At 41.2% G+C, this 13,590-nt stretch overlaps 1 protein-coding gene across 1 annotated transcript in view; it reads right to left on the bottom strand.

Moving 5' to 3' along the window:
- si:dkey-225n22.4 (collagen alpha-1(XXI) chain) overlaps window positions 1-13,590 on the bottom strand; it is a 122,419-nt gene that overhangs the window by 96,942 nt on the left and 11,887 nt on the right. Inside the window, exons 5-14 of the mRNA XM_060920849.1 lie at window positions 10,529-10,702; window positions 10,266-10,343; window positions 10,150-10,161; window positions 9,972-10,061; window positions 9,824-9,868; window positions 9,668-9,721; window positions 9,165-9,218; window positions 8,900-8,953; window positions 4,493-4,546; window positions 843-896 (exon numbers count right to left, since the gene is read on the bottom strand). Of these exons, the coding sequence (XP_060776832.1) occupies window positions 843-896; window positions 4,493-4,546; window positions 8,900-8,953; window positions 9,165-9,218; window positions 9,668-9,721; window positions 9,824-9,868; window positions 9,972-10,061; window positions 10,150-10,161; window positions 10,266-10,343; window positions 10,529-10,702 (669 nt within the window). The remainder of the gene's footprint in view (window positions 1-842; window positions 897-4,492; window positions 4,547-8,899; window positions 8,954-9,164; window positions 9,219-9,667; window positions 9,722-9,823; window positions 9,869-9,971; window positions 10,062-10,149; window positions 10,162-10,265; window positions 10,344-10,528; window positions 10,703-13,590) is intronic.

The raw sequence follows: 13,590 nt of genomic DNA, 5'->3' as shown, positions 1-13,590 counted from the left end.
CTTAAAAAGTAGCTAGGATTTTTCAAAGGGGGGGTCACACACTGGCAGCCTGAGTACATACCCGTAGGTTTGTAAATGAAAAAATACATTGAATACATTTGAGAAAATAATGCAGTCTTTGCATCATTCTTTCATCTCATGTTGCGAGCTGTTGAGATGTCGGACAATGATTAGGCCAAATCAGCTTTATCCGGCAGTGTATGGATAGCGGCTCAACATCTTACCCTAGTCAACCAATGCAGTTTGACCATGCTTTCTAGTGCGATCATGTTGCACTTGCGCAGAACTAGGTTTTGTCCCCAAACCACAGGAAGACCATAACAAGGTTATAGAAACCCTAATGAGGCTGAGGTGACAATCTAGTTTAAAAAATTAAAAAAAAAGTTAGAAAAATTACAGTGCGCGCTTTTCTAATATTCTTATACGGCTATTGAAAAAAACGTATGGTCCAACAAAGGGAGGGTCACGGGCACCCCAGGACCCCCCCCCCAGCTACGCCCCTGCTGTGCATATTTTATACATGGATGCAAATCCCTTACATGTGGCTAATTTTACAGCTGTAGTCATTTAGTAAGAAAAATACATCCTAAACTTGGGTAGACATTTTATTAGACCAGAACTGCACCCACACAGTAAAACTGTGTTGAACTGCAGCGAGCCTTGTTTGATGCTAATGACTGTGAAATTACTATCCCAGGAGTCTAAAACTGATTCATGTTAAATACGAGTCTCCACAAAATCTTGTCTGTGATCATTCACACAGAGCACACTGATGAAGTTCACACTTTTATCAACACGCCATTCTGTTATTTTAATTTTAACTCTTTTTAAAACAGACTGACCTTTGATCCAATTGTGCCAGCGGGTCCTTCATTCCCAGGGAGGCCCGGTTCCCCCTGTGTGTGGGGAAAAGGGGGGGGAAGCCTGAGATATGCAAATACAATAACAACTTGTTCTTAAATGAGCCATATGAAGCATAATTAAATAAATTCTCTTTGCCCTTAGGATACTAAGTTAGCCAGGAGGAAGGGGAGTAGGATGGGAATGGAATTCAACTATTACTTTCTCCCACACATACACCTTCCTGTCCAAATCAACACACAGTTAGTCTAGACTATTCAGTTCTTTATTTTCCAAGTGTCTGGAAAGTGTGAAAACATTTGTGGGTATTGTGATGAGTGTTAAATGCAGAGAAACATGTTAGTGAACATAAGAAATGTGCTTTAATTATGCAGCTGACAGAAGCTTGCTTTAGCTGGCACAATCTAGCCTGATCTGTGTGTAGACCTTTTTTGAACACACTGTGAATGCACTGTTGCTTTTTGGCAGCTGGGAATGACAGCAAACCATCACAGATATCACTCACATGCTGTATATTCAGAATTTGTCACTATTTCAAGTATATTTGTAGTTGATACAAGTATTTTAAATGTATTTTATACAAAACACATCATAATTTCTGTCATTTTAACCAAGATAATTTACAATTCTGTATTGAATGCTTTTAAATGATCATGGTGCAGAATAATAAATTATAAAACACAGTTTTGATTCTTCATGATACACATATCCTAGTTTATGTCCTTTACAAACATACCAAGGAACTTACAGCTGCTGTTAGTGTTACAAAATTCACATACTCGTGTATTTTTGTGTGGTTTTCAAGTATCTATATCCATCCCTTATCTGTAACCACTTATCCTGTGCAGGGTCGCAGGCAAGCTGGAGTCGATCCCAGCTGATTACGGGCCAGAGGCAAGGTACACCCTGGACAAGTCACCAGGTCATCACAGGGCTAACACATAGAGACAAACAACCATTCACATCTAGTCAATTTAGAGCCACCAATTAGCCTGCACATCTTTGGACTGTGGGGGAAACCGGAGCAACCCCATGCAGACATGGAGAACATGCAAACTCCACACAGAAAGGCCCTTGTTAGCCGCTGGGCTCGAACCCAGGACCCTCTTGCTGTAAGGTGACAGTGCTAACCACTACACCACCCCAAGTAGCTATACTGCTTTTCAATTGTTACCTTGCCCACTACAGAGTAAGCGGAGCAAAGTATTGTTTTCGGTCAGGTTTCTTTGTTTTTTTTTGTAAATGATATTACAGGAAAATGGCTGGATCAATCTTCATGAAACTTTCAGGATAGATGGGCATTGGTCTCAAATAGAACCTCCAACATTTTGAGTAGGAAAGATATTGTACATTATACTGCGCATTGTCCAGTATTGCTTATTGTTAAGCTAGGCTACTGCTCCTTCCCGTCCTCTGTCCTCCTATTACCCCTCCTCCCCCCCAGAGAGGAGTTGTACAGTCTGATGGCATGAGGGGCAAAGGAGTTTTTGAGTCTGTTCGTCCTGCACTTGGAAAGGAGCATTCTGTCACTGAACAGGCTCCTCTGGTTGCTGATGACGGTGTGCAGAGGGTGACTCGCATCGTCCATGATGTTCAATAGTTTGTCCATAGACCTATTCTCTGCCACCATCACCAGAGAGTCCAGCTTCACGCCGACCACAGAGCCGGCCTGCCTAATCAGTTTGTACAGCCTGGATGTGTCCTTCTTGGATGTGCGGCCCCCCCCAGCACACCATGGTGTAAAACAGGACACTGGCGACCACAGACTGATAGAACATCCACAGGAGTTTCCTGCAGATGTTAAAGGACTGCAGCCTCCTAAGGAAGTATAGCCTGCTCTGTCCCTTCCTGTATAAGTGATTGGTGTTGCAAGTCCAGTCCAGCTTGCTGTCCAGCCACAGTCCAAGGTACTTGTAGGAATCCACAGCCTCCACCTCAACTCCCTTGATCAGAACTGGTCATGACATTGGTCTGGACCTCCCAAAGTCAATGACCAGCTCCTTGGTCTTCGAGGTGTTGAGCTGCAGATGGTTCCTGTTGCACCACACAGCAAAGTCCCTCACCAGGCTCCTATACTCCTCCTCTCTGTCATCACTGATGCACCCAATGATGGCTGTGTCATCAGCAAACTTCTGAATGTGATACAGCTTCGAGTTGTAGCAGAAGTCCACGGTGTACAGGGTGAAGAGAAGAGGGGCCAGCACCATGACCTGGGGTGCTCCGGTGCTGCTAATCACAGTGTCAGACGTGATGTCCTTCAGCCTGACATACTGCAGCCTGTCAGTGAGGTAGCTGGAGATCCAGGTGACCAGGCAGGGGTCCACTTGCATCCTGTTCAGTTTGTCCTGAAGCAACAGGGGCTGGATGGTGTTGAAGGCACTCGAGAAATCCAAGAAGAGGATCCTCACTGTGCCATTTCCCTTATCCAGATGCAAGTGGGCTCGGTGTAGCAGGTAGAGGATGGCGTCTTACACACAGACACCTGCCCGGTACACAAACTGCCGATAGTCCTGGGCATGTTGTACCTGGGCTCTGAGGAGGCTGAGGAAGAGCCGCTCCAAAATCTTCATCAGATGTGATGACATTTTTATGCTTATCACAGAGGGAAAGTGCATTCCACTGAGCTCTAGCATCAGGCCATTTCCGGGAAATACTGTAAGAGTTTTGGTCATGACAACAGTGTGTGTATGTCAGCCTCAGTTCAGAGGTTGCAGTTTCAAAAACTGTAAGAGGTAAGAGTAGAATAATATAAAGTACAGACACTTGGTATATTTTATGATTTTTTAAATTGTTCATTTTTGGATTATGCTTCATTTTTGTGGCTACTACCTCATAGATTAAATGTGTGTATGTATAAAATATATATATATGCGCGCTATATTTACTGTTTGGACATGGTATCAGAATTTATTTATAAGCAGTAGCCACATGTACTCATATCTTCCTTCATATTCATCATAAGGGTGAGGTTTGTTTTGCCTGGCAACACTTGTTTTTCTATTGATTTTACTCACTACATTTCAAAATTCTATGATATACATATTTTTTCACAACTCTACCTCATTTTTTCTCTTCTGATAGCTTCAATCAAATTTTTAGCTTCTGTGAAATCATGAATAAAATGGTGAAATATTTATATGTACATTTTACATGTGTAAGCAGAATGTTTACACTAAATAGCAATATTTTTCTCTCCCAAAAAATGCAGCATTGTTAAATATGTATTGTGAGCTGTATTTTGTATTTGTATCAGCAAATTTGTATTATAACTCGCTTACATGCTAGTAATAAGCAGGCTGTATTATCGGAATTATCAACAGGCTAGCTAACATTTGAGAGATTACACATATAGCTTCAGTTTGTTACTGTTACCCAAAATCTCAGGTAACAATATTTCTTTATTCTTGCTTTCTTTATTCTTGTACTTCAAGGTAATTTAAGCAATTTTTTATTCTTTAACTGAAGGATTTTTTTTTATTTTATCTTTTTTATTTTATTTTTTAAACACAACACTTAACACTTTTACTTGGGTATAAAACTGGTCTGCTTCTACCACTTTTGGTCACATGCCTACCACAGAATGAGAATAAATCAGGTGTGCTATAATTATGAATAATACATGCATGCTTACCTTTGGCCCAGGCTCACCAGGGGGTCCTTGTTCACCTTTGTCACCCCGAGGTCGCTGTTGAAGAAAAGATGTTGAATGATTTATCAGTGAATTGTTTAAATATGTTTGAAGATTCTGGGGTTGTTTCTTTCTCTATTTGGGGGGGGGGTTGAGAAACAGCACATTGGTGCTTAATCAGTTCACCATCTGGCACCTACTTGGTTAAAATAAACAGCAAAAGTGCATATAAAGTGCTCCATAGTGTTCTTTTTTCTGCTGTCACTCCCAATGCCCTTTTTTTAATATGCCACACAAAAAAGCAAAATGTCCATTTCCTCTCCATGTTTTTTTTTTTCCCAGAGGACAGACATTCTGCTTTTTCCTGCCCTGAGTCAACAGGACATGTTTCCCTGAATTACGTATTATGCCTTTTTATGTCTTGTGCTTAAGAACAACATGGTGAAAAATGTTAGCTATCCATGAAATCAACTCTGATATTTCTTTATTCACTCACCAGGATCTTTGATACCAAAACAGCTCTGAGTTGAGTCTTGGACATGAGTAACATACTGTGACAAAAATTGGTACTGAGGGTGGGCCTTATTTCATTCCCATAATGTCGATGGGCTTGTTTATGTGATAGAAAGACAATGATCAATGCCAAATTAGTGACAGAGCACTGAAAATCAGGCCTGTTATGGACAATTTTCGAGGTCAGTCAGTCAACGGTAGGCCAGTGAGCTGCCTTCAGCGAATAAATTTATAGTAAGATAGACAGATGAAGTTTATTGCCTCTGGTATGAATTTGGGAAGAAAACTGGCTACAAAAAGCAGCGGATGGTTTTGATCTCTGGGTTCTGGGCCCAGCACACTTCCGGTGCACCACTTTGCTAACCTCATGCCTGCTGTGGGTCTGAAGCCTGCAATCTCTGGCTCATGGAAAACATTGGCATAAAAGAATCAGCAGAGGATGGTTTTGATCTATCAACCTCTGGATTATGGGCCCAGGACACTCCCACTGCACCACTCTGCTGACCTCACACCCCAAATGGGACTCAAACCCACAGTACCTGGTTTAGAAGGCCAGTGCCTTATCCATTAGGCCACTGGGGCTCTGCTACACCAGACTGAAAAAGTGCAGTCACTCAAAAATTGCTAGGCTTCTTCTAAAAGGTCCCCTTACATCATTTTTTCATAAATTGTGCGGTGGTCTCTAGTATGAATGAATGCCCTGTGAGCTGGTTTTGGTGAAAAAAAAATGCTGTGGTTCTCCTGTTTCAGGCTGTTCGAGTTTGGTGGATGAGTGGGTGGGGAGAGAACGACAGAATTTCAGCTCTTACTCATTAATATTCATGACATGTAAACGTGTTACCTCTGATTGGCTAACAGCAATCAGTAAACGTGTTACCTCTGATTGGCTAACAGCACTGTGACGCTACCTCCAGTGGGTCAGAACAAGCGGATGTGGGTGTCTTTGTAAAAACTGTTTCGATTGGCTATCATGGTCTCGACATCGATGTTTTGACCAATAACAATGTAGATGTGGCAGCGGGGGCATGGCCGAGCGTCGGTCTGTGAATGGAGGGCGGAGTCAGGGAAGGTCAGGGCTTTCCACAAGCGCTGGCTGCCGGCCATACAGCCGACTACACAATTAAGTCCAGCTGGCTACTTTAATGACTATTATTTTTGTAGCCTACAGGCTCTAAATATTAATTTTTGATTTTAATAAAATTAAATGTTTATCTAACGGACTGACAATACTGTCAAACTGAACCGCACTCATTTAAGTTGTGATTCGCGCTGTTTGTACCAATAATAACCACAAATTCCCCGCCGACTTCGTTGATCAGGGGAGAGTAACTCATCCGCGGCCCCGACATGCAGTGTGCGCGCGCACTCGGCGGAGGCAGTAGTGTGTCGGAGGGAACAGAAGCAGAGATAACGCTTATTTTGTCTCCGGTAAACCAGTCTTCTCTTGTTCAATTACGTGCTGGCATCAAAAGACACCGTTGGTTGTAAATTAAACCAAACTGAGTCATTGGAGTGTATTTTCATACACAAATGGAGAAATGTTCGCTGAGTGTTTAATTGTGTAGCCCCACTGCAGACCGTTGTCGTTATTAATTCATAGCATGCTCAGATGCGTGAATGTGTCATGCACTGAAAATAAGAGATTTACAAGCCAGGAACGCCTCATGATGCAATATGCAAGAAAAGAAAGAAGATTTACTGCCATTTTACTTTCTATTTGAGTAAAGTGAATAAATAAATGGTCTGTGGAAAATACATTTAATCCTGGGAACTGCATGCACAGGAGTTTATTTTGTGTTTACTCCCCCCCCGTTGGCTACTTATTTGTCATGGCTGGCTAGTATGAGCCTTAGTGGAAAGCCCTGGGAAGGTAAGTGGCAGAATCACTGCACCTGACGGGAATTAACGCGTGTTTGTGTGTCTTCGCCAGTGACCGCGCCCTATAAGAGGGGAGGGAGAGCAGAGGAAGGGAGCTCTCTCTCCAACCAGAATGCTTGTGTGTGCACGCGTGTGACTGGGAGGGAGTCGTTCGTTCATTCATTCATTCATTCATTCATTCATTTATTTAATTGAATACTCCCTGCGGCAGCGGCTCTCATCAAGGCACGAGGCACAGAGCGGAGCTCACCTCGGGGGGGTGTGGGGGGGGGATAGCGTCCCCTGGCTGGGAGCTGACGGGCCCTGGCAGCGCTGGTTCGTTCGGGAGAGGGCAGGGGTTGCTGGCTGCCGAGGCTGGGACCTTCCCTGCCCGAGTTACGAGCATGCAAAGTCGGGCTGGAGCCGCCGTTAGAAACGAAACTGATGCGGAGCACCACGCCGCGCCTCGGGGCGAATTGCGTCTCTCTCCTCGTGCCATCTTCCCGTGGGCGGTCGCAAGCCAAGGTGGGCGAGGCCATGAATACTAATTTTCGAAGTGATGTAACTTCATATGGCTTTTTCTGATCCACTCATTTTTCCGACTATTTTCTTTAATAAGCTAATACAGGGAATGGGAGTAGAATTACATTTTCACATGCAGCATGCATATGAAACTCAGAGTGAACTATGGTATTTCAAAAAGAGCCAGTATTAAACATTTTTGGTGGAAGGGCACCTTTAAGCCATTTGTCATCTCAGCTACAGAACTTTATGTATACTTGGTTTGCTCAGTTGAAATACTTTGCTGGGTCTGCGCCAAAGTCAAACAATTGCAAAGTGTGGCTTTAATGTCAGCACGTCCTCATTTCTATCATAAATTGCTTACAAATCATTTCACCCCGACTTAAGTAAGTAGACTTTTCTCTGGAGGCATGTACACTGCTACTCAAAACCAGTCGATTTTACACAGGAAAACACAGACTTGTACTGAATTTACATAGGCCGCATGATGTTGCAGTGGTTAGCAGTGTCACCTCACAGCAAGCAGATTCTGGGCTTGAGCCTAGTGGGTGACTGGCAGCCTTTATGTCTGGAGTTTGTATGTTCTCCTCATGCCTTTGAGGGTTTCCACTGGATGCTCCGGGTTCCTCCCCCAGTCCAAATGTGGATTAGGTCATGTGGCAACTTTCAATAGCCCAGAAGTGTGAATGTGTCTGGGTTACCCCGGAGATAGCTCATGGGTACAGAAAATGAATGAATATATGTAAACAAGTCAGGGCACTTGTTTCATTATGTATTATGTCTTTATGTGTTGTGCTTAAGAACAACATGGTGAAAAATGTTAAAAAACCATTAAATTGACTGATTTTTCCTTATTCACTTACCAGGATCTTTGATACCAAAACAGCTCTGAGTTGTGAGTCTTAGACATGAACAACATACTGTGACAACAACTGGTACTGGGGGTGGGCATTATTTCAGTCCCATAATGTCTATGTGCTTGTCTAAGTGATACAAAGACATTGATCAATGCCAGACTAGTGACAGAGCACTGAAAATCAGGCCTCCTTATGGACAATTTTCGAGGTCAGGCAACGGTGGGCCAATGAGCTGCCTTCAGCAAATAAATTGATAGAAAGATAGACAGATGAATTTTATAGTCTCTGCTGGGAATTTTGGGAAGAAAAAGCAGCAGATGGTTTTGATATCTGGGTTCTGGGCCCCAGCGCGCTTCTGGTGTGGCATTCTGCTCACCTGTCACCCCACATGGGTCTCAAACCCACATTCCCTGACTCATGGAAAACATTGGCGTCAAAGAACCCAGAACTACCAGAGGATGGTTTCGAGCCATTGACCCTTGGATTATGGGCTCAGCACACTCCCACTGCACCACTCTGCTGTGGGTCTGAAGTCTGCAATCCTTGGCTTATGGAAAACATTGTTCCAGACCAGATTGGCAGGATGTTAAGAAAGCTACCGTGATGCTGTAAAGATGGTAAAAGAACCACTTTGGCTTCAATGTTCTGAGCAAGCGCTTACCTTGGGTCCTGGTGGTCCTTGTTTTCCAGGCAGCCCTCGCTGTCCTCGCTCACCCTGTACATAGAAAACAAGTGAGGTGTCACACACTGGAAGCAGGGAAACAGGATTCAGATTGCCACAAAGTGCACTTGCCTTAAGCCTTTGCTTTCTAGAACACTGGTTTATCACACTAACACCAACTTGTACACTATCCTTACAGGGCTTTCAGAGTAATTTCTATCATTATGAAATTAGAACTGTTCTCTTTTCTCTTGATGCTACTTACTTTGGAGCCCTTTACTCCTGAGTCACCTTTGGGTCCATGTAAACCAGCTTTACCCTGCCAGGGAAGAAGTAACAAAGAAAGAGTTTAGTACACAAAATATACGCATTTTCAGTCCAATTTTCTTCCAATTTGATCATCTGCAAATTCCTACACACTATCTACCTCTCCTTTATGACGCAACAGCTAAAAAACAGGTCGAGGAAAGGCTAGCACATGCTTCCTCTGTTACACATGAAGCCAAACACTGCATCTTTTCAACCTGCTGAACTTGGAGGAAAATGCCATCTGCCCTCTTCTGCATACACGAGTTCACAGATGCCTAAGATTGTCCAGTGTTGCACTGATTGGCAGGGAGGAAAGTAATGTCATCCTTCCCACAGGGAGCACAGCCAATTTTGCTCTCTTGAACTCCAAGTCATTGATTACTATGGCAAGAACATGGCATACATTACCACATACTGTCAAAAACGTTAGAAAGACGTTAGATACTATTGAAATCTTACCTTTTGCCCCAATGCACCTGGCTCCCCAGGCATTCCTCGCTCACCTTTGATACCCTTTCGAACAATATTTTCAAAAATCAAAATGCTATTACTGTAGTTCATGATCAATGTGTGTTTTTGTTATTCTTTCTGAATGGAATAAAACTGAGTACTCACAGGCTTACCATCACGACCAGGAAGTCCATTTTCTCCTTTTTCACCCTGCAGATAAATTATTACGCATTACATATCCTGTTTACACACAGTAGTGTTCATAATATATTTGTGTTTGTGTGTACTAAAACTAAAGCTAGGCAATGCTGACCTTTGGCCCAGGTGGTCCGGATGGTCCAGGGTTCCCCTGACTGCAGTCACACTCTTCCTTTTCTTCAGGTGCCTCTCGGTTTGTGGGACACTGAGGGGGAAGGGAAAGCTGCAGCTAGGTGCTGATCCACTCACAAAAACTGTTCACACAGGACACTAATGGAGGGAAAAAAACTTACCCTTTCATCATCCTATTGACATGGAAAAGATAAAAGAAAACATGGTAGATATGCAACAATTGTATTAAAAGAAACTCCACAAGTGTGACCAAATTATCACTCTAAATATCACTTACCACAGAATAAATCTCACATGCTGTTTCTCTTTCACTTTGCATTGGATCACAATACAGCCTCAGTTTTTGGATTGCCAACTGTGAAAAGTTAGAAAAAGAAATTATACTGTAAATATTGTATTGCTTGGCATGTCATAAATGCATATTCACAATGGACATTTTGTAGTGTAATAATTTCACTAAAACCTTCTGGAATTTTTAATATAGAGATAATGAGATGAGGTTTACAAACTCTATTGTCATCTTTCAGACTGTATACTTACAGGAATCGTAGCTTCAGAGTTGTAATGTTTGGCAATCTGAGTTTTCCCATTGATGAAAATGGGCACAACTGGCTCCAGATCCACTTCCTGGATCACCTGGTCATCGACAAAACAGATGGCATGCCTTTGCCTGACAAGAATCTTCAGCTGGTGCCAGCGTTGATCAAATAGTCTCTGTAGTAGAAAGGGAAGAGACAAAGACTCTAAGTGGCACTGGTTGATTTATATAGGATAGGTTATAGTGGAGCTAAAGTATAGAAAATGTAAAAAAAATTAAAATTACAAATGACATGGGGGAGGGTACAACATAATATAGTGTTACTAGAGAATAAAGACATTTGTAATAATCTAAAAAGAGGCTAAATTGACAGTATGTAAGCACTCTTTCTCTACAAGGTTTGAAACATGATGCACTATACTATGTAGGTTGGGCCATTATCAGTTGGAGACAATATGACAATTTTGCATAAGATTTCAGAGTAATTAAAGACTTCACGAGTTCAAACTCAAGATATATGCAAGACAGCACCCACATGATTAGTATTTGTAAAGAAGGAAGTGCTAGATACAGCTGGCTGCTTACCAGTAAAAGAAAGTGAGAGTATATTTTTTCCTGTCCTATTCAATCTACACTGGCAAGGTATTAAGTTCCACACTGACTACAAACTTATGCATATGACATCTAAGGGCAGATACCATAGCTTTTTTCCCTTTTTTAAATTACATCAGAATGAAACCTGTTAAAATATACATCCATAAAAGTTTTTTTGTATTTCTTTTAAAAATGCTCACTTGCACTAAAGAGAACACAAAAAAATTTCAAGTTGGTCAAACTTAGAAATGAAAGTTCGCCCACTGCCTTAAAACATGAGTCAACTCAACTTGAACTTCAACTTATAAACATGAGCTCAATGAACACACACAAACCTCACAAGCAGTCAAGACAATGGATTAATTTGTTTAATTTGCCAAAACTTAGAAATTTGAGTTAAATATCCAAAACTTGCCATGACAGTTGGAGTTAAAGAGAAGAAATAAGTTTAAAAAAAACAAAAAAAACATTGATTTATGTAAACAGTGAATGTGTCATAAAGAATCTATAAAATCATTTGTAATCTGTAGTTCAATATTTATTATTAATCATTTATAAAAACTTGCCATGTATTTCTGTACAGACAGTAGCAAGGTCTGTATTCATTTAATGAGTTATAATTGAATTATCATCGGGGTGGCTCAGATCAATGGGCTAGCAGGGCTAAGCCCTCCGTCTTTCAAAGGTAAAAGAAATATCAATATAAGGTTTAACGTTTGGCATCCACATCATCTTATCTGTGGTTAACAAACATTTTAAAGAGGATTCTTTGTGATTTTTTTTTTTAAACCAAGTGTAACAGCACCGCTAATGGTTGCACAAAAAAAAAATTACAAAGAGTGATATCAAGCAATGCTGTGGGCTAACTGTAATGAGCCCAGTGCTGTAGGTTCATGCTGATCAGCAACAGCTGTGTGATGTGATTAGACAGCATGACACCCCCCACCCCCCCAAGTTTTGAGCTCCAATTGGCTAATAAATTCTAGTCCATTTTGGTGACATTTCTGTAATACATAATCACTAGGTGTGTTATGGATTCAGTCAAAGGTGTGGTGAACATGAGCAAAGTGGATTATTTACTTTATCATTATTTTTCTGCTAAAATATATTCGGAGATGAAACCAGAAGTTGATAAACTGAGCACACATTGTCTAAGTAAAGTACAGATTACACAAAAGGACAGATGACAAAACAATAAGTTTAGTGGTTTTTGGTTTGAATCAAAGGGTTACAACTTTTCTGTGTACCGTGTTTGTTATTCCGACAAAATCCAGTTGAGATTCAAATATTCAAATATATATACACAAACTTAAATAATATATTAGTGATATTATTCCCCCCCTCCTCCCAAAAAAAAACCTCACACCAATAACCACTAGCCATCACTGATTACTGGTTATGTACCAACTGAAATTCATCTGATACAGAGGCCCTTTGTGCTCTCAGCAAACATTTGATGGAAGCCTAAATTACTCAGCTTGAATTTTATTTTATAAAAGACAAATTGTTCATGAATAAAGATGGTTACATGGATGCAGCTAAAATCCAGAGTCACACTACCTTCTCTGTTCAAGTTGATTGGATTAAACTTCTCTTTTTTTTCTAAAACCACCAGGCACTACTGGACATTTTGTTCCTTAAATACATAGCCAAGATGCTAAAAATGAAAGGCTTGCAGTGCCATGGGGAAAAGTAACCAACTTTTTTGCTCTGTGAACACAGTAAAGAAAGGATGTGGAAACTCTTTCTCCATTACTCTTGACTAGTGTAAATCAGAGAAGGAACATTCACTAGTATTACAAAAGCACATTGAGAAAGTAAATAACTATGGAACAGAATCAAAAGGACTGCCATGTGTAATAATGACAGAAAGCAAATAAAATATATTTACAAAAACAAACATTACAGACTCAAAGTACTTGAGTTTTAAAATTTTTTTTTCAAAATTAAAAAAAGCTCCATTATACTTGGAAAGGGAAAACCACAGCAAGCATGGAAACATGGATGGTTTCGAGACTACAACTTGGCCTGCTGTCATATTCCAAACCTGTGTGATTTAGGTAGGGAATAAAACACAAAATTTTATTCTTTTTATGTTGTGGAACATCCACAAAATAAGTTCCTGCTATCACTTAAATTGCAGTGGCTCAAAACAGTTGCTCCATCACCAGCCTTTTTTCTCTCTCTCTTTAACTCAGTAAGACAAAAAATGATTTTTGTAATGTTCTAGAGAAACCACAAAGCCTTTCTGGTGGTGGAAAACTTAAGGGAGCATTTCACCACCGCCAATCAGTTTAACAGCATGAGGGAGGTCTGGGAAGGTGTGAAAACCATCACAGGCCACAATACAAAGACCAGAGTCGTTGAGGGGACAGTGGAGAGGGCAAATGAGTTGAATGACTTTGGCTACGTTTACACTAGACCGTATCTGTCTCGTTTTCTTCGCGGATGCACTGTCCGTTTACATTAA

Source organism: Neoarius graeffei, chromosome 5 (assembly GCF_027579695.1).
Source record: "Neoarius graeffei isolate fNeoGra1 chromosome 5, fNeoGra1.pri, whole genome shotgun sequence".
In the NCBI taxonomy this organism is placed as follows: Eukaryota; Metazoa; Chordata; class Actinopteri; order Siluriformes; family Ariidae; genus Neoarius; species Neoarius graeffei.
This window is presented reverse-complemented; position numbering and strand designations above follow the sequence as displayed.